This window comes from Emys orbicularis, chromosome 4 (assembly GCF_028017835.1).
Source record: "Emys orbicularis isolate rEmyOrb1 chromosome 4, rEmyOrb1.hap1, whole genome shotgun sequence".
Classification (NCBI taxonomy): domain Eukaryota; kingdom Metazoa; phylum Chordata; order Testudines; family Emydidae; genus Emys; species Emys orbicularis.
Window position 1 is genome coordinate 29016739 of NC_088686.1, and position 20128 is coordinate 29036866.

Consider the following 20128-nt stretch of genomic DNA (forward strand, 5'->3'; position numbering starts at 1 on the left):
TGAATGTCTTCCTGGGAAAACAAAATCTTCTTGTCTTGCTTCACAGATCTAAATCTACTCTGATCCAGGTATGTTCTAAATGTATAGGTACAGTATGGATGGATCTCTCAAAAAAGATAGCTCTTCAGTGTAGGAGTTGGACCAACAGCCCCCTGGGGAAGGACAGACTCCATTAAGCAGCACACATTAAGCAGAAGTTCCTGAGGTATTAGCCCAGAAACCCAGGGGCACTGGCACCTTCCCCACAGGACAGTAATACATACAGTATGTATGTGTATGAATGTGTGTCACAAACAATGCAGCTGCAGCCTGCCGCCGACTGCCGCGACCCCAGCAACCGGCCCCTACTATTGTATTATAGTAGTATTGGAGATCCCCTCATCCAGGGGGCAGAAAACAACTGCCCCTGCCATGGTCACACACACCCTCCCCCCACCCCTCCCAGCAACTGTGAGTGAAATTAACAAGGATGCCAGAAATGGCTCCTAACCCCGGGGGCTGAACGGCGCAGGGAACAGCTGAGTTTAAACTGTTCTTATGCAGGGGGTAGGCTTGCTTCTCCCTCTCAGCCAGTCTCCCTGCTCCCTGCTGCAAGCTAGAGGGGAGCCCCTGCAGCCGCTGCTGCGTGCCAGGCAGGGGGAAAGCACGGCCTAGCATCGGCAACCTGGCTGGAGGAGGAGGGAAGACATGGAGAAAAATGTGACAGAGAGTTTTTCAGGCTTATTCCAATACTAAAGTTTTATTACAGACAGTATTTTTAGTAGTAGTAGCAGCTTTATTTTCTATATCTGTCATGCAATGGGAGGGATCCATGAAGTAGGTAGGAGAGGTGGATTGCTTGTGATTGGACCATATGGGTAAGAAATGTAAATTACTTTCACCCCTGCCCAAACCCCAGGGCTCCCAGCCGCCTCTGCAGCTGGTAGCTCCGGGGGTGATTTAAAGGGCCCGGGACTCCTAGCTTCAGCCAGATCCCCAAACCCTTTAAATCCTGATTTAAAAGCCCCGGGATTTAAAGGCCCCACCTCTTCCGGTTGAGGCCACGCCTCTTCCGGTTGAGGCCACGCCCCCTCTGCAGGACTCTGGAGTACCGGTAAATCCTTTAAGTTACTTTCACCCCTGCTCACAGTCTGAGTGTCTATTCATCACACTGACTCGGATCAGAGATCCCAGTCAGAAACACAGGTCAGATGCACAATGAGCAGGAATCTCTGTGGCCCCTAAAAGGTCACGGGGGAAATGAATAAGCTTTGGGAGCTAGTATTCCTTGTCCTATTTTCCAAATGGGGATGCTGATCACGATTTAAAAATATCACAAACAAGGATGTGTGCTACGTAATGATGAGACCATTTAATGTCTCACTGTGCTATGCAACACTCCTGTCCTTGTCACATCTAGAAAGAGAGCCTCAGAGTGTGACTCTGTTATCGTTACTCATCTAAGGCTCATCTCCTTAGTTTGTTGAACTCACTGAGGTGAATTAGGCCACTATAAGAAAAATACATGGCTCTTATACAGCATTTTTCATCCAGTTGTTCTGGAGGACAATTAGCTTTGAAGATTTCCCTAATCCCAGATTTCTTTTTTCCACATATCCCAAAGCAAGCTATTCTCCTCCTTCACTTTCCCAAAGCAAGCTATTCTCCTCCTTCACTTTCCAGTGTTGCTTTCATTGAGCATGCAGAATCATTTGGCCCAAAGACCAAATTAATATCATTCTAGGACATATTTAATGGTTAGCACTGACCTATTTAAAAAAAATGAGAACCCTGAAGAATGCTATTCTATTGAAATACAAGGCTGAGGACTGGTTAAAAGATGCTTCTGTTTGTTCGTGTCAATTAGATCAGTTATTCTTTTTCAGTTAAACAGCACCATCTGCTGGTTCATGCCAATCACTATTCAATGCATGCCTCAATAAGAGCACTAGCAATACATTTCTAATTGGCTTTGGTTTGTAATGACATCATTTCTGTAAAGTATCCAAAGCCTGTTTCTAGGAATCAGATATTCTTGAGTTCTAATCTCTGCTCTAATACAATAGTGGGGCTTTTCTGGCAGTCCCAAACTATCTGCCTCAGTTTCCCCATATTGAAACAAGGCTAATACCTTACTTAGCTCTCCGGAAGTGTCAGAAGTATTAATTAATATGTGTAAAGCTCGTGGAAGAAGAAAAGTACTATCTAAATCCTAAGTGGTGGTGCTGAATATTGTAATACAAGACAGGCCCAAACCAATCACCCCAAACGGAGGCTAATCAAATCTGCATCCAAACTTTGCAGCCCAGATGACCCTTGAACCATAATAAACAAAAGCAGCTGTTTCAGAGAATATCTACCTCACCCTTTTATTCAAAAAATATAAATCTATTTTGAGGAAAGGGCTTAGCTTTGAACAAATAAAGTGGTGGTTGATGGAGGAGAACAGAAATGTTCGGTTTCAGAATGTCATTCTGCCTGTAGTCAAGTATCAGAGGGGTAGCTGTGGTAGTCTGGATCTGTAAAAGCAGCAAAGAGTCCTGTGGCACCTTATAGACTAACAGACATATTGGAGCATGAGATTTCGTGGGTGAATACCCACTTCGTCAGATGCATATAGACTAACTGATGTATTGGAGCATGAGCTTTGTTAGTCTATAAGGTGCCACAGGACTCTTTGCTGCTATTCTGCCTGTAGTCTTTGGTTGATATGTAATGTCTAAAATCTGTATTTTTTTCATGTGATGATAAAATTTTAAAATAAAAATATTTCAATTTATCCTGAAACTTTTCTACTAGATAAAAGCAAGTGTTGTCTAGTGATTAGAACAGACAACAGAGAATAGATGCCTAGATTCTGTTCCCAGCTCTGCTGATAACTCAGTATGTGATGGCTGGCAAATCACCTCTCTGTACCTCAATTTGTCCTTCCGCAAAGTGAATATTATACTGACCTACTTCACACAGATTTTGTGAAGTTTAATTATTTGTTTGGTAAAATCCTTTAAGCTTTGAAGAAAGGGTTTATGTAACATGTGAAAAGTATCAACTTACCTACTGGACAGATTTTCATATCTCAATTTGTAAGGAAGGCAGGCTGAGGAATTTATTTACTTCTTTCAGATCCAGGAGCTGCTGAAATGTTTAGGTCACTTTTGAGACTAAAACATATTGAATTAGGTACTATCCCTTCTTGAGAGATTAGTACAGGAATGATGGCTGTTAGGATATAGATATTCAGGCCTGTCCGTAAAGCCTATACTTTAAGAATTTAGGTGTATTCTTATCACTTAGCTATAGAGGTATAAAAGAAAGAATCAAAATCACTCTCTGTATGTGTAAGGGACAGTCTGAGGCTCTGTTCTTAGGCTAAGCAGCAGAGGCAGCCATAAGCTGAGAAGTGAACAGTCACATCCTCACGTTCCAAACTAGTCACATGGAAATAAGGTGCTATTGGGCTGTTAGGAATATCAGGACAGAATTGTATTCCTATCACCTCCAGAGAAAGGAAAGAGCCTAGAACATGTAAAAGGAAATTTAGTTTGATAGTTTTCTGTCTGATAAGAACTTACTTATCAATAGACACAGCTAGAAAACCCTTATGTCTGTGTAGATGTAGTTGTGAAATCCTCACTTCGGTATTGTTTTGTGTGTTTATTTGCATGGTCTCTGTCTGGTTCTGTAATTGTTTGTCTGCTGTATAATTAATTTTGCTGGGTGTAAACTAATTAAGGTGGTGGAATATAATTGGTTAAATAACCATGTTACAGTATGTTAGGATTGGTTAGTTAAATTTCAGTAAAATGATTGGTTAAGGTATAGCTAAGCAGAACTCAAGTTTTACTATATAGTCTGCAGTCAATCAGGAAGTAAGGGGGGGAATGGGAACAGGAAATGGGGGTGGGGAAATTGGAATCATGTTTTGCTAAGGGGGGAATGGGAACAGGGATGGCTCTGTGGTGTCAGAGCTGGGAAGGGGGACACTGAGGAAGGAAACTGGAATCATGCTTGCTGGAAGTTCACCCCAATAAACATTGAATTGTTTGCGCCTTTGGACTTCAGGTATTGTTGCTCTCTGTTCATGCGAGAAGGACCAGGGAAGTGAGAGGGTGAAGGAATAAGCCCCCTAACAATGGCCTAATTTTGCATTGGTGGATTCAGAATCTCTGTAACCACCTCTTATTTCTGATTATCAAGAAGTAAACTTACAAATGAATAATTTATTGTTAGGTGTACCTATGAGTCACCAGTCCATAAATTAAGCCCACTGCCACGCAAAGTATTGTAGCTTTCTTCTTCTCCCCCACCTCCAGTTACCAAGGTATTGATCTTTTGCTGGAATTACATTCTACCCTGCATGCGCTTAGCTCCAATGGAACTAGACTGGGTTTGTTTTGAGAAGCTGTAAGATAGAGTAAGGTTTATGATTCAGAATCTCTTTATCCAGAATGGGAACAAATCAGGAGGGGAGGAAGTAATTTTGCTTTGGATTTCTTTAGTATGAGAGACTGGAGAAGTGGATCTTTGTCAGGGTTTTCACTTGCTTCTCCAGAACCTGTCCTAGAAGTAAGGACATGTCTACATAAACTAGAACATACAAACTAGGACCACAATATCTTTTAATTCAAATATTTATTTTGGTGCAAGTCTCTGTGTGGACATTCTTATTTCATATTAAAAGTGCCCTATTTCAATTTAACTTGTCAATTTAAAAATGCCTTGACCTGAAATAAAAGTTTCCACACACACTTGCCCCAAAATAGCTGAAAGGAGTGAATTAAACTCAATTTAGTTATGTCCCATTTAATGTGTACAAAAAGTCCTGAGTTTTCCCTAACAGATATGCCAAGGAGACAGCGGCGGCTCCAAGCACCAGCGCTCCAAGCACGTGCCTGGGGCGGCAAGCCGCAGGGGGCGCCCTGCCGGTCCCTGCGAGGGCGAGTCAGGCAGCCTTCGGTGGCTTACCTGCGGGAGGTCCGCCGGTCCTGCGGATTCGGCGGCAATTCAGCGGCGGGTACGCCGAAGCCGCAGGACCGGCGGACCTCCTGCAGGCATGCCGCCGAATCCACGGGACCGGGGACCTCCCGCAGGCATGCCGCCAAAGGCAGCCTGCCTGCCGTGCTTGGGGCAGCAAAAAAGCTAGAGCCACCCCTGCAAGGAGAGATGCCTTAGAAGTTAAATCTGTTAACTAGAGCCCTAATATGAAGACCATCTAAGGCTACATCTACACTACAGGGGGGGGTCGATTTAAGATACGCAAATTCAGCTACGCAAATAGCGTAGCTGAATTCGACGTATCGCAGCCGACTTACCCCGCTGTGAGGACGGCGGCAAAATCGACTTCCGCGGCTTCCCGTCGACGGCTCTTACTCCCACCTTCGCTGGTGGAGTAAGAGCATCGATTCGGGGATCGATTGTCGCGTCCTGACGGGACGCGATAAATCGATCCCCGAGAGGTCGATTTCTACCCGCCGATTCCGGCGGGTAGTGTAGACCAGGCCTAAGAGATGGCAGTGCTGGATGATCATATAACATAAGTGACATACATAAAAATTGGACACTAGGCTCTCAGGGACTAGAGTTCCTTTAAGCCACCCTGCAAGGCAACCTGTTTGCTTGAGCATTCTAAAGCAGGCTGCAGCTGAGCATCCAGCAAAAAAGGCAGTATAGCACTTGGGGTACTCATAGGCCTTCCTTAATGTGCTCTCCATCTTCATATGCGGAGTCCTTTAAGGAGAATGTATATGTTACCATGTGTAGTCTTTTAGTGAATACCCTTGTTATATGGAGGGTATGAGTTTGTTTTTAAGAATGGGGTATGGTCTCTGCATTAGACAAGAGGATTTCTGGTCAGGACATCCCACTCCACAGCTTAATATTCCCTTGCTTGGATTTATGCACTGAAAACGCCTTGCCTGGCTTGTTCATGCTAGCTATCCTTGCAGGACTCCTGAGTTTAACATTCCTAGGCTTAAGCCTTTGCAACCTATTTTACTAAAGTTGCCAGATTTTCCTCCTGGAAAAAAGTTTTACCTCCAAAGCTGCCAGGTCCTCCTGTGATGAGAATCTCCTCACTGGTGTCACTGTCTCAGACAGGGGTGGGCAAACTTTTTGGCCTGGGGGCCGCATCGGGTTTTGTAAATTGTATCTGCCCCATCCAAACCCCCCCAGGACCCCTGCCCCCCTTCAACTCCCTGTTCCCCCCCTTGACCCCTATCCACACCCCTGCCCCCTCCTGACCATCCCCCAAACTCCCCTGTCCGCTATCCAACCCCCCGTGTCCCCTTACCATGCTGCCTGGAGCATTGGTGGCTGGCACCCCTACAGCCACCACCACCACGCAGCACTGAGCACCGGGTCAGGCTGGGTTCTGCAGCTGTGCCGCCCAGAGCATTGCACTGGCGGTGGGGCGAGCTGAGGCTGCGGGGGCAGGAAGACAGCAGGGGAGGGGACGGGGGCTAGCCTCCCAGGCCAGGAGCTCGGGGGCGAGGCAGGACGGTCCTGCGGGCCGCATGTGGCCCGCGGGCTGTAGTTTGCCCACCTCTGGTCTAGGATAAAGACATAAGCCTCTATCTCAGAAGCCTTGGCCTGAGGCCACTCTTACTACATCGATTAAGTTAATCTTAACCTGAGTCACAGTGTTTGCTCTTCATAATAAACATGCTGAATGGAGAGCGTTGATCAGCCCAAGCTCTAAACTTAGGCTAATAAACACTCACCCCCTCCACAAAGAAACAAACATAACCCCCACACCTCCCAAAAATAATGCAGGCTATCCAGCAGCAGAATGGGGGCTATCCAGTTTTTTGCATGGACAACAGCATGTATGACTACCTGCCTTGTGGGTAGGTGGCATATGGGGGCATGCAGTGCATGCCCCTCATGGCCCTCAGAGACAGAGAATTGAGCTTTGGAGATCAGAGTTGCTGAACTGGAGGAGCTAAGGGAGACATAAATGCAATAAATGGTCAGCTTTCACACTGGAGAGCAGTAAATGGTGGGGGCCCCATGGATCTGTAATGGGACCAGTGCTAGTCAATTTATATGTACAGCTAAAGTCAGGTGCCCTACAATGCTGTGACTAGATTCTCTCATTCCCACAACACTTGCATTAGCACTACAGCAGTAGTGTGTTGCAGTCTTACCATGTAGACACACTTGTGGACTAAAAGGAACAGTGCTGGAAGTGGGTGAGGATATGTGACAGATCTAAAACTCTCAATTTATATTCCCACTTTGGGCAGCAAGATATACTGGTGACCTTGACCCTGTTCATTTTATTCATCTGACTTCTTACTCATTCACTAACTTGATCAAACACACTCAGATCAGGTAACTGACTGAATTATCCAGTAAAGCCTGCTTAAAATCTATCACATACTATAGAAAGTTGCCATTCAATAATAAAAGCTAAAATTCTATGGAATGGAAGAAGGAAGAGTCAGAGAAAACCAGTGTGCTGCTGAAGTTTGTCAGCAACAGTATACTCCGGGGTGGCCAAATTGTGGATTATGAGCCACATGCGACCCTTTTACAGTTAAAGTGTGGCTCGTTGAGCCCCCCTCCCCTTCCATTTTAATCCTGAGTGGAGCGCAGGAGCTGGTCCAAGAGGTAACTATAGCGGGACCGCTTGGAAATAGTGACCATAATACAATAGCATTCAACATCCCTGTGGTGGGAAGAACACCTCAACTGCCCAACACTGTGGCCTTTAATTTCAAAAGGGGGAACTATACAAAAATGAGGGGGTTAGTTAGACAAAAGTTAAAAGGTTCAGTGACTAAAGTGAAATCCCTGCAAGTTGCGTGGGCCCTTTTTAAAGACACCATAATAGAGGCTCAACTTCAATGTATACCCCAAATTAAGAAAAACAGTAAAAGAACTAAAAAAGAGCCACCGTGGCTTAACAACCATGTAAAAGAAGCAGTGAGAGATAAAAAGACTTCCTTTAAAAAGTGGAAGTCAAATCCTAGTGAGGCAAATAGAAAGGAGCACAAACACTGCCAACTTAAGTGCAAGAGTGTAATAAGAAAAGCCAAAGAGGAGTTTGAAGAACGGCTAGCCAAAAACTCCAAAGGTAATAACAAAATGTTTTTTAAGTACATCAGAAGCAGGAAGCCTGCTAAACAACCAGTGGGGCCCCTTGACGATGAAAATACAAAAGGAGCGCTTAAAGATGATAAAGTCATTGCGGAGAAACTAAATGGATTCTTTGCTTCAGTCTTCACGGCTGAGGATGTTAGGGAGATTCCCAAACCTGAGCTGGCTTTTGTAGGTGACAAATCTGAGGAACTGTCACAGATTGAAGTATCACTAGAGGAGGTTTTGGAATTAATTGATAAACTCAACATTAACAAGTCACCGGGACCAGATGGCATTCACCCAAGAGTTCTGAAAGAACTCAAATGTGAAGTTGCGGAACTATTAACTAAGGTTTGTAACCTGTCCTTTAAATCGGCTTCGGTACCCAATGACTGGAAGTTAGCTAATGTAACGCCAATATTTAAAAAGGGCTCTAGGGGTGATCCCGGCAATTACAGACCGGTAAGTCTAACGTCGGTACCGGGCAAATTAGTTGAAACAATAGTAAAGAACAAAATTGTCAGACACATAGAAAAACATAAACTCTTGAGCAATAGTCAACATGGTTTCTGTAAAGGGAAATCGTGTCTTACTAATCTATTAGAGTTCTTTGAAGGGGTCAACAAACATGTGGACAAGGGGGATCCGGTGGACATAGTGTACTTAGATTTCCAGAAAGCCTTTGACAAGGTCCCTCACCAAAGGCTCTTACGTAAATTAAGCTGTCATGGGATAAAAGGGAAGGTCCTTTCATGGATTGAGAACTGGTTAAAGGACAGGGAACAAAGGGTAGGAATTAATGGTAAATTCTCAGAATGGAGAGGGGTAACTAGTGGTGTTCCCCAAGGGTCAGTCCTAGGACCTATCCTATTCAATTTATTCATAAATGATCTGGAGAAAGGGGTAAACAGTGAGGTGGCAAAGTTTGCAGATGATACTAAACTACTCAAGATAGTTAAGACCAAAGCAGATTGTGAAGAACTTCAAAAAGATCTCACAAAACTAAGTGATTGGGCAACAAAATGGCAAATGAAATTTAATGTGGATAAATGTAAAGTAATGCACATTGGAAAAAATAACCCCAACTATACATACAACATGATGGGGGCTAATTTAGCTACAACGAGTCAGGAAAAAGATCTTGGCGTCATCGTGGATAGTTCTCTAAAGATGTCCACGCAGTGTGCAGAGGCGGTCAAAAAAGCAAACAGGATGTTAGGAATCATTAAAAAGGGGATAGAGAATAAGACTGAGAATATATTATTGCCCTTATATAAATCCATGGTTCGCCCACATCTCGAATACTGTGTACAGATGTGGTCTCCTCACCTCAAAAAAGATATTCTAGCACTAGAAAAGGTTCAGAAAAGAGCAACTAAAATGATTAAGGGTTTAGAGAGGGTCCCATATGAGGAAAGATTAAAGAGGCTAGGACTCTTCAGTTTGGAAAAGAGAAGACTAAGGGGGGACATGATAGAGGTATATAAAATCATGAGTGATGTTGAGAAAGTGGATAAGGAAAAGTTATTTACTTATTCCCATAATACAAGAACTAGGGGTCACCAAAAGAAATTAATAGGCAGCAGGTTTAAAACAAATAAAAGGAAGTTCTTCTTCACGCAGCGCACAGTCAACTTGTGGAACTCCTTACCTGAGGAGGTTGTGAAGGCTAGGACTATAACAATGTTTAAAGGGGGACTGGATAAATTCATGGTGGCTAAGTCCATAAATGGCTATTAGCCAGGATAGGTAAGAATGGTGTCCCTAGCCTCTGTTCGTCAGAGGATGGAGATGGATGGCAGGAGAGAGATCACTTGATCATTGCCTGTTAGGTTCACTCCCTCTGGGGCACCTGGCATTGGCCACTGTCGGTAGACAGATACTGGGCTAGATGGACCTTTGGTCTGACCCAGTACGGCCTTTCTTATGTTCTTATGTTCTTATGTTCTTATGTTCATTCTCCACCTACCAGATTGGGAGGGGGAGAGAAGGTGGGGCAGAGAGCTTAGGACCTCTGCCTTGCAGCGGGGTGGAGGGGTAGGGGTTTCTCTCCAGCAGGGAGGGGTGGGGTTTCAGGTTTTCAGCCTTGTGGGGAACACCTGCTAGGGCTCGCTGCTTCAACAGGAGCAGGGCTGAAGCCCCAAGCCTCATCAGGGACCTCCCACAGGGCTGAAGCCCCAAGTCCCATCAGGGACCTCCCACAGGGCTGAAGCCCTGCGCCCCAACAGGGGTGCCCCGCCTCTCGAGCTTCTGAAGAATGTGGTATGCAGCTCAGTGGGTCACTAAGTTTGGCCTCCCCTGGTATACTCATGTACTATGTAAGCAGTAAGATCAACACCTCTAATCAACGTGAAAAGAGAAACACTAGCAATAAGACAGAGGTATTATATACTTGAGTTACAGGGCTGCTCTGAGGTTTATTTGTTTGAATAAACATTTGAAAACATACCATGAATGAATATTTTCCTCAGCAGGTTAGGTAACGTGGAGTATTTTTCAAACAATTAGGTTGGGCAACAGTTGAGGAGCAAAGTGAGGAAGAATGAAAAATAATATCGTGAGCTTGTATGTTAGATGTTAGCATGTGATGGTGAAAACTACTTACATCTCCCAAAGGAAAAGGAGGAAGTAAAAACAGAATTTAAGAGTATTTCATTTTGAAAACAAGATAGTTTGTAAAGGCTTTATGTACACAAAGCTATTTTTGGATGTATAATATTAGAGTAAGGAAGTTAAGACTGAATTACACAGAACTGACGTTCAAGTGTTTAAAATTAGCAGGGTGCACTTCATGAATACAATGCGGTACACAAACTGAGACTTCACCTATAATTATACATGACTGACATTTGCAAATAGCTGCTCTTAAGTCTAGTTTATTTTGTACCGTAATAAAATAACCAAAGGGGATGCTATGGAGACAAAACTAAGGGTGTTTATACAAAGTACATACTCATTGCTACATTTGTCTTGCTCGATCTTAAATCTCACTTTTAGTTCCATACCCACTTAGAGATATTGACCAAGGAGTGTTACAGTTTTACATCCTGAGGGTATTAAGAACAGACCCGAGGATCTGAAAGAGCATCTGAAAATAGGCATGCTTTAGTGTACTCAAAAAACTGATTCAAATATCCACTATGAACATTTAACATCATAATCACTTGTTTACTTAGTAAGAGAAGCCGCCACAGGTACCTAGCCCAAAGTACAATTTAAAAATTCACAATACACTATACTGTAAGCAGGTGATATAAATATTGTATTTCATATTGATACTTTCCTCACTACTTCCTTAATGGAATTAGACATATTTAGTCAGGTTACTGTAAAATATAATAGTATTCATTGAAGAATTCGCTAACTTTCATGATTTCTGCACTTGAACTATCTCTCAAAGAAGCACCTAGACAGAAGAGATTTGAAATGGACTCTTATACTCCAGACCTCTCATTTTGCTCATTCCTAATTTACAAAGTTATAGCCCTGAATTCTCCCCACCCTTCAGAATTTTCTTAATTCAAAAAAAAAAAAAAGCACATTTTCTGTTAATCACACAGTGAAAGAATGCTCAATAATAATAATAATAATATTCAAAACAAAAATAATCAAATTCATTAGAAACTTTATGATAAATCAAAATAATGTAGACAATCATACGATCACAGGATAATTATTTTTCAGATCATTTGCTCAATCTATGGACAAACGCTGCTTTTACTCATAAAACTAAATAGCAGTAGTTCTTGAGGGACTACTAACTTTAATTTGCTATTTTTTTTTTTTCAGATACACTGTATGACCTTTTTTATTTGTAGAAATACCGGTGTTTGACACTTCACAGAAAACAGAGACAATCCAGCAAACAATTCTGCCATCTGCCCAGTAGATCTCCTCCCTTGCTCTTCTGTACTGGTACCTAGAAGAAACAGTTCATTTGTTTACTTCATATTTGAAAACACTCTTTGTGGCACAGCAGTCAAATAGGAATGAATATTTGTCAGCGTAAAGCTAAAGAGTGTAGCTGCTGACAAGTAATATAAGATATATTAATGGTTTTCAAGTTATTCCACTCTCCATAAGGAAGAATTATAGAACTTCCACATCTGAGCACTGATAACAGAGACTTAAATTTCATAAAGTGTAAAAACCGAGGCCATTTTTGGCAGAGGTACAATAGAAAATTACTTTAAAACCTTTTAGTCACAACTCCCAGTAGTCTCCCAAAAGCCATCAGTAGTTACAACCTACAGTTTGGGAAACAAAGCAATAATGACCAATGTATCATTTGTTTTTACTAATGTATTTATTTATAGCTGTAGGAATAAAGGTGTATTTCATAGATCACTCATGTGACTGTTTTCCTCCAATTTGTTAGAAACATATTTGCAGGTAACATAAATACACAAGTTTACAGGTTCCCAAGAAGTCCTATCTTCAAGTGTTCATACAGAATGACAGCAGTTATTTGATAGTGTTTTCAAGAGAAGCAAAAAAGCTACAAACACTATCTACATAGGTTTATATATCAAAGCATTTGCCAAGTGATATACACAGATGACCCATAAAAATAATATTCTACAATCTTTCACTTACTCCTGCCTCAGGCAAGAAGAATTGACACACGTAGAAGTAGGCTGCTTGTTTACTTCAGTTCCACAGACATTTGAATTACAGTGCAATGGTTATAATCAAATTTTCACAACAGAATATCCTTAAACCAAAATACCAAATAACCTGTACCATGAGCTACCATTTGTTTACTGATAAACAAACGTTAGTGTCAGTTCAAAAAGATGCCTCCTTTGAGATAACACATAAGGCTTTTCTGGTAATAAGTTATTGTCAAAGGTTTTGTTTATTATAGTCCCATCTTTTAAAATGAAATATCTTGCTTGTTTTATTTTTTGTCTTGGTCTTTTTCTGCATCCAAAAGTGCAGAGCGGATTCCTAACTTCTTAAGCTCTTCCACTAGGTCTCCATTCTGATGCATCTGGAGGAGTATGTCACAGCCACCAACAAATTCACCGTTAAGGTATACTTGAGGGATGGTAGGCCAGTTGGAGTAGTTTTTAATTCCTGTACCAGAAAATAAATTTAAAAAGGTTAAATCTATTGTTTTCAACTATACTGGAATTCATTAAAAGTAAGAGGCATTGCTTCAGCAGCATGCAGATTTTAATACTCTCAGTTCCTTCTCTTTGAGGCTGTGGGTCCTGTTTATTGCAGAAGAGCCATCAGAATTAACCACATTCCACTAAACTTTTTTTTGTTTTGGTTCCCACCTAGAGCTAGAAATTTGAGACTGGAGTTCAATTCCAACTGTGACTCTTAAACAGGAGCTGTGCAAGCATCATACTTGCTTCCTGGGGATGAAAGAAGATTACTAAAGCAGTGGCTCTCAACCTTTCCAGACGACTGTACCCCTTTCAGGAGTCTGATTTGTCTTGAGTACCCCCAAGTTTCACTTCACTTAAAAACGACTTGCTTACAAAAATCAGACATAAAAATACAAAAAAAAGTGTCACAGCACACTATTACTGAAAAATTCCTTACTTTCTCATTTTTACCATAAAATGAACCACTGTACTAAAGTGACTTATTTGGCCAACTAAAGAAACAGGAGCCCTTTAAATCAGTGTCCAGTACTGTTTGTATGGGGAATTTAATTACAGTATCCTCTGTGGGATTATTAAAACTCCTTGTAGGGAATACATTCTTACTGCCTTTATACAGCACTATTTGCTTCTGCAAATTCATTTGCTAGACAACTTGTCCTCTAACAGTCCTTGAATTTCTCAGTGCTTTATCTTTTACTGGCAGATGCTGAAATTCATGGGAGGGGCACAAGATGTAACATGCACCTAAGACACACTACGAAAATGTGCTTAGCATCACAAGTTAAGAAATAAATATGTAGTCTGCTACAATTAACCCTTATGAAAAGCCATGTAGACTAAACAATTTTTTTAAATTATATACATAAAAGGTTAAATAAGACCAGTCAAAAATTTTCACAACAGAATACCCTTATGCCAAGCATTATTACTTGTTGATGCTAGTTATAGTTAAAGGATCTCAGGAAGATAAGGAAGAATTATTACAGATGTTGAAAGAGTTTATACATGCAGTTTGTAACTTTAATATCGTACCAAATGCTGCAAACCTAACAGTTCACTTTCTTAACTTTAAAGTGCAAAGAACCATATCACTGCATGGTCATCCCTAGTCAGTCATTAATTAGGATCCCAGACCATGCTCTAAGTCTGTGGTTTTCAAACTTTGTAGGCTGTGTACCCTTTTCCAAATAATGTAGTCTATTGTATCCCCCCATCTGAGATACGATCATAATATACCAATGATTAGATTGCCAAGTGTTACTAAATAAAATGCGTTGTCCGCCATTACAGGATTTTCCTTGAATACTCCCTGACAAGAACTCATGTACCCCAGTTTGAAAACCACTGCTCTAAGCAGATGTGCCCCCCAGTGCAGGGTAACAAAATATTGACTGAAAAATATTAAGACCAAGTAGTACACAACATGGAGAGATTAAGTTTTCCCATCTTACAGAAATGTAAAAATGTATTTTCTAAAACACAATTCTTTAACGGCAACAATAAACCAAGGTACCAACTTAATAGCAGATATATCCATAGGCAAGAGACTATGTTCTGCAAATTGCAGTCAAACAATGGAGTCAAATTAAGTCTTTTCCACCTAAATTCTATGATTTATCTGTGCCTTAAAAGTTCTTTAAAAATTATAGGACCTGTTGTGTTTCATAATTACTACAAATTTGACTTTGACAATAGAACAGTGCTATCTAAAGTGTACATTATGGAAAATTTCTAATGGCTGTTAAAGGTGCCTCCCAGATGATACTGTATCAAGCTAAACAATCTTAGACTGTTTTCTCCACTTGAAAGAACATGACCTATCCAAACCATTTACTCATTTAGCTGCTATAATAAACGAATTTCTCCCTCAATAAGTGCTTTGTTTTCTGATTTCTAATCAGATTAACCAATTCTCCTTACTCACTTCCATACTGAAATATATATTGAAAAGGAAATGTTTGAGTTCCAGTCATGTGAGAGATTATGGTTTGCACAGTCAACAACGCAGATACAGAAAGCTAATCCCATCAACATTCATTCTTTAGAAACTGCATCTTGAGATTTGTTATGGCTAACATTTTAATATGCTTACATTTTAAACAGTCAGAGCAAAGCATTTTAAAGTACCATTTTAACTATAAATAGCCCCTTTACCTAGGATATGTTTTATTTTCACTACAGAGGAAAGTGTCTAACAAAATAATTCTTCTCTCTCTCATATTTGCAGTTCCATCCCCTAAAGTCTGGTGTCCCTCCTTACTCCCTACTGTCAGTTTTCTTTCAGCATTCCCTATTTATTCCCTTCCTTGGGCAAAACTCCCACTGAAAACAATGAGAACACTACCTGAGAAATGAATGTTGAACATGTCCTTAAGTGTAATATTAAGAACATATCAACATTCTCCCCTAGGTGTATAGTGCACCAACTTCTCCTATTCCAAAAGGGGAAAACAAGTAAAATGTCATAACATTGTTTTCAATGCTGCATACCTATGGTCCAATCCCAGAGCTTAAATAAATAAACTCTGTGGATCATTACACAATGAACTACTGACCTGTTCAAGGTTCATGAAAGAAACCCAGCTGCATGCTATTTTTTACTTACCAATTCATTCTATTAAATCATAAGATTAATAAATCATTTTACTTTAGAAATGGAAAGAGCTACAACATTTTTATCTTTTGAAGTTTAATAAAGACTTCCAGAAAGCATGATCCTAAAATCTCAAGTTTACCAATAACTAAAATAAGATAGTTTGAATATAATGTAAAAGACCTTTTGGTATTAATATTTTACTTTAACCGTGACATCTCACTACAGTTAAGTCATGAAACTGACAAGCAATTTGAAAAAAAAAAAATGAAGACCAGATATAACCCTTTCAACTAAAAGCTAAATGAAAAGAAGACAGCAGAGGCCCAAATGCAAGAAGTAAAGGGGAAAATGGGGGTGCAGAGAAAGAAATCATCCACTTGATAGATCTAAATATAAAGTATTACATTCCTATCCTACCAAAAACAAACAAACCTGCTGTAAAGTGTTCATAGTAAGCATTGCTAATGCCCTACACCTGCAAGTCTGCTTTCAAGGCAAAAATATCCCACTTCACAATCACTATACTCAAGTAACCCCATAAAAGCTTAGCACTAAGCTAGGCATGTCCAAAAGGGAAGCAAGCAGAAAGAAGTTTCATGTGATCAGACTAGCAACCTTCTAGAAATGGAGTTCCAGTAAAACAGGCACAAATGCTTTCACATAAGCTAGCTTCTAGGTTGCTCGGGATAGCAGAGTGTTCCCTGAATATTTCTTGTGCATGTTATTGGGGCCTGAGAAGGCATATTTTATACTTTATCAAAAGAAGGGAAAGTCCTGAGCAGTCAATGCTGATACACTGTGAACTGATGTACTGTGGTAGGAGTTCTCAAACTTTTTCAGTGTCCATCACACCTTAAGACAGATCGTATTTTGGGCCATTTCACATTCCATTAATAATTTTCCTGATAACCTCACAACATTCCCGAGGCAACTACAATAAGAAAAAGTATTGTTATAACAACACATTTAGTTGCCTCTTAATGCAATTTAGCATCTCAACAAGGTCAAGAAGCAGTATGTGAACAGCCAGATCTCCAAGGATGACAGTCCAAGAACCACTGTATTCTGGGGGTGGCTAGAAATCTGGTAGTCACAGAAAATATCACAAAAATTAAAGTACGGGAAGGATTATTTCTTATGTACTTCTCCCCCACACACACACACAATTTTCATAGTTCATCTGTGCCTTCTGCTTCACATCCAACAACTGAAATCCCAATTCTCTAAGATATCAACCTGCTGTAAAACAGAAACCAAGATTTTCAAATGAAAAGTTTTAGGAGCGGATAAGATTCTAGGGACAAGAGAGGGAAGGAGATGCCACATAAGGGATCAGACTAGTGGCTTAAAAAGTATTCAGTTTTGGTATTCTCTCTCTCTCTCTCTCTCTCTCGGCAGTCACTACCAAATGCTCTAATAGAAGATGCAAGAATCCCCATAAAATATACTTATAGAATAACCTAGCCTCAGGGGAAATTTCTGTCCATTAGCAGGTTCTGAAGCATGAACATTTAGGCTGATTTTTTTTTCAGCTTTACTACTATAACTATCATATAACTACCATAGAATCATAGGACTGGAAGGGACCTTGGGAGGACTTTAGTCCAGTCCCCTGCACTCAAGGCAGGACTAAGTATTATCATCCATCTTTGTTATCCATATAAATGCTTACTATTCCTAATAATAATACTCAAATGGTGGGGAGGAAAATACAAACCAACATAGAATTGTCTCTAAACAAAATATTTTCCAAAACTATTGTGATGAAGTGTCAATGGCTGTTCAAGATCAGGAGAGCTGCAAAGCAACTGTCAAGTTGTAAAGAGTTGAGAACCAAAAGGAGATGTCATTCAGTCATAACTTCTGAACTGTGCCACCTCTGACCCAAATTTCACGAAACCTAGAGACCACACTGGAAGTTTGTAAGAGTTTGGAGGACTGCAAATAATTTGCATAAACAGAACAGAGCACATAATGTAATGTAACTCAAATTAAGATTTGAATTCAGTGGGATGAAGATAATGAGCCTTGCCTATCTTGTCTGAGCCAACATATTCCTTCACAGCTTTCTGTTGCTCCAGTCAAGCATATAAAAAGCAGTGTCTAGCAAGCTGATGGTGATGATTTTGACAAATTATTTTCCTACTGAAGCTTATTCAGAAATTGTATAGCTTTGAGTCAATGGACAAAATATTCTTGTATTCCATTGTTACTGGCATACACTATGTTTTAGGTATTCTAGTTATTTTAAAAAGTCCATAATAAACAAGTTTAAGTGTGTAAAACATGACAGAATTTGTTTATAACCTCCATTTTCCCTTAATATACGGTACTGGCACTATTATCTGTAATGGTGAGCTCAGGTCTAGGTGAACTGAGACTCTTCCTTTCAAAAAAGAAAAATGATGCAATCTGCAAAGAAAATAAGCCACATGGGTTGGCTGCTCAAACCAAGATAAAGAATCATGCCACAGCTTGTCATCTCTGTGGGCCTCACCTTTTAACCCGTGAACACACTTGTGACTCTCAGGGATCATCCCAATTTGAAACATGGTGAACCAAAGTGTTAATGGGTTCTAGGATGACTTTCAGAGACTACAAAATTTCACTGTAGGATGAAGTTATGCCAGGACGATGCTTTCAGGCAATACAATGTACAGCTGAGCTGATATCTATATTGCTTTGTGCACATTCCAACTGAAGAGGTTAAAGTGTTTTAGAAACATTAAGATTACATTGCCTAAGTGAAGTACACAGATAAATTTTACTTCTGTCTACAGATGTGCCACTGTGGAGATAGATTTTCAAAGGATTTTGAAAGTCAATAGGATTTGGTTACTTAACTTCCTTAGGCCCTATTGATAACTGCAGCAGAAAACCACACATCTACAGCAGTCATGAACAAAACCCAGGTCTCTATACTCCAAGTCCCAATATCACCCTTCCTCTACAATTGATAATCTGAGCTACTCCCGAGATGGGCTACAACTCGGGCCATTGCGGAGTGACAAGGAGGGATGCCAGCTCACACAACAGAATAACAGCCCCTTGTGACTTTCTCTCTCATAGCAAGTACTTCGGGCCCGGTTTTTCAGAACTGCTGAGCACCTATAGCTCCATTAAAGTCCGTGAGAGCTGTTGGTGCTCAGCACCCCTGGAGAAAACCAAACAGCAGGGGTGGGCAACCTTTCAGAAGTGCTGTACTGAATCTTCATTTATTCACTCTAATTTAAGGTTTCGCGTGCCAGTAATACATTTTAACATTTTTAGAAGGTCTCTTTCGGTAAGTCTATAATATATAACTAAACTATTGTTGTATGTAAAGTAAATAAGGTTTTTAAAATGTTTATGAAGCTTCATTTAAAATTAAATTAAAATGCAGAGCCCCCCGGACCGGTGGCCAGGACCTGGGCAGTGTGAGTACCACAAAAATCAGCTCGCCTGCCGCCTTCGGCACGAGTGCCATAGGTTGCCTACCCCTACTGGGTCCCCTTTTGGGTGTGTATGTGGAAGATTTCTGTCTTCCCTCCACCGCCCCCTCCAGCGTGTGTGTGTGGGGGGGGGGGGGGCGGGGTGTCTGGCTTCCCACGGCCTCCTAAGGCTAACCGGGCGCTAACCTTGCCGGAGGTCGGGGTCCTGCAGCACGTCATAAGCCTGGAAGTCCTGCACCCCGTGCAGGCGCAGGATCTGCACCACGGCGTTGCTGAAGCCGCACAGGGGCTGGGCCGGGTTGCCCTTCATGAACACGACCACGGGGTGCGCCCGCACCAGCCGCTCTACCGACTCCCGCGACCCTCGGCCACCCTCACCGCCGCCAGGGGACGAGCCGTCCCCGGCCGCGGCCTGGCTGAGGGGCCGCGCGCCCCATCGCAGCGGGGCACCACGCAGCAGCGAGGCCGCGCGCAGCCAGCACAAAGAACCGCTCATCGCTGCCTTGCCTAGCGGCAGCTTCTCACACCGAGAGACATAGGCACGCCGATCCACCTCCAGTCCTTTCCTCCTCCCCATTGGTAGAGGCGGCAAACGTCACGGATAGCCTCACCCACAGATAGGCACAAATATCTGTCAATCCACATCCGTTGCCTATAGAGTGCATCAGAGACTTTTTCGGGCCCATCCACCAGTTCAAGGCGCTTCCTCCCTATAGGCAGAGCCTGGAAATGTATGGCAGGCCTTGAGTGGATATAAAAATGTGTCAATCGACCCGAGCAACCAATAATGCGCCGCACATCCGGATGGGCCCTCCCACTGAATTATTAATCCAGCCCCTTCTGCGTTACTATCGGCTGCACTAGCCGCGTAGGGTGAGGCTAGTCAGGGTGTCGCTACAGAAAGGAGGTGGTGGCGCGGA

The 20128-nt window shown here is 41.7% G+C and overlaps 1 protein-coding gene across 1 annotated transcript; it reads right to left on the reverse strand.

Moving 5' to 3' along the window:
- Positions 1-12348: 12348 nt before the first annotated feature.
- Positions 12349-19711, reverse strand: GLRX5 (glutaredoxin 5). Its single transcript, XM_065402705.1, has 2 exons — positions 19395-19711; positions 12349-13140 (listed from the first exon to the last, which is right to left on the reverse strand). The coding sequence occupies exons 1-2, from the start codon at positions 19702-19704 to the stop codon at positions 12962-12964; spliced, it is 489 nt and encodes a 162-aa protein (XP_065258777.1). The 5' UTR covers positions 19705-19711; the 3' UTR covers positions 12349-12961.
- Positions 19712-20128: the final 417 nt, after the last annotated feature.

What these genes read in the sequence shown, in the direction of transcription:
- GLRX5 (XM_065402705.1), bottom strand. Translation starts at nt 19,704, where the DNA reads ATGAGCGGTTCTTTGTGCTGGCTGCGCGCGGCCTCGCTGCTGCGTGGT. An exon ending in GGACCCCGACCTCCGGCAAG is followed by an intron (nt 13,141 to 19,394) that starts GTTAGCGCCCGG and finishes TTTCTGGTACAG; the next exon opens with GAATTAAAAACTACTCCAAC.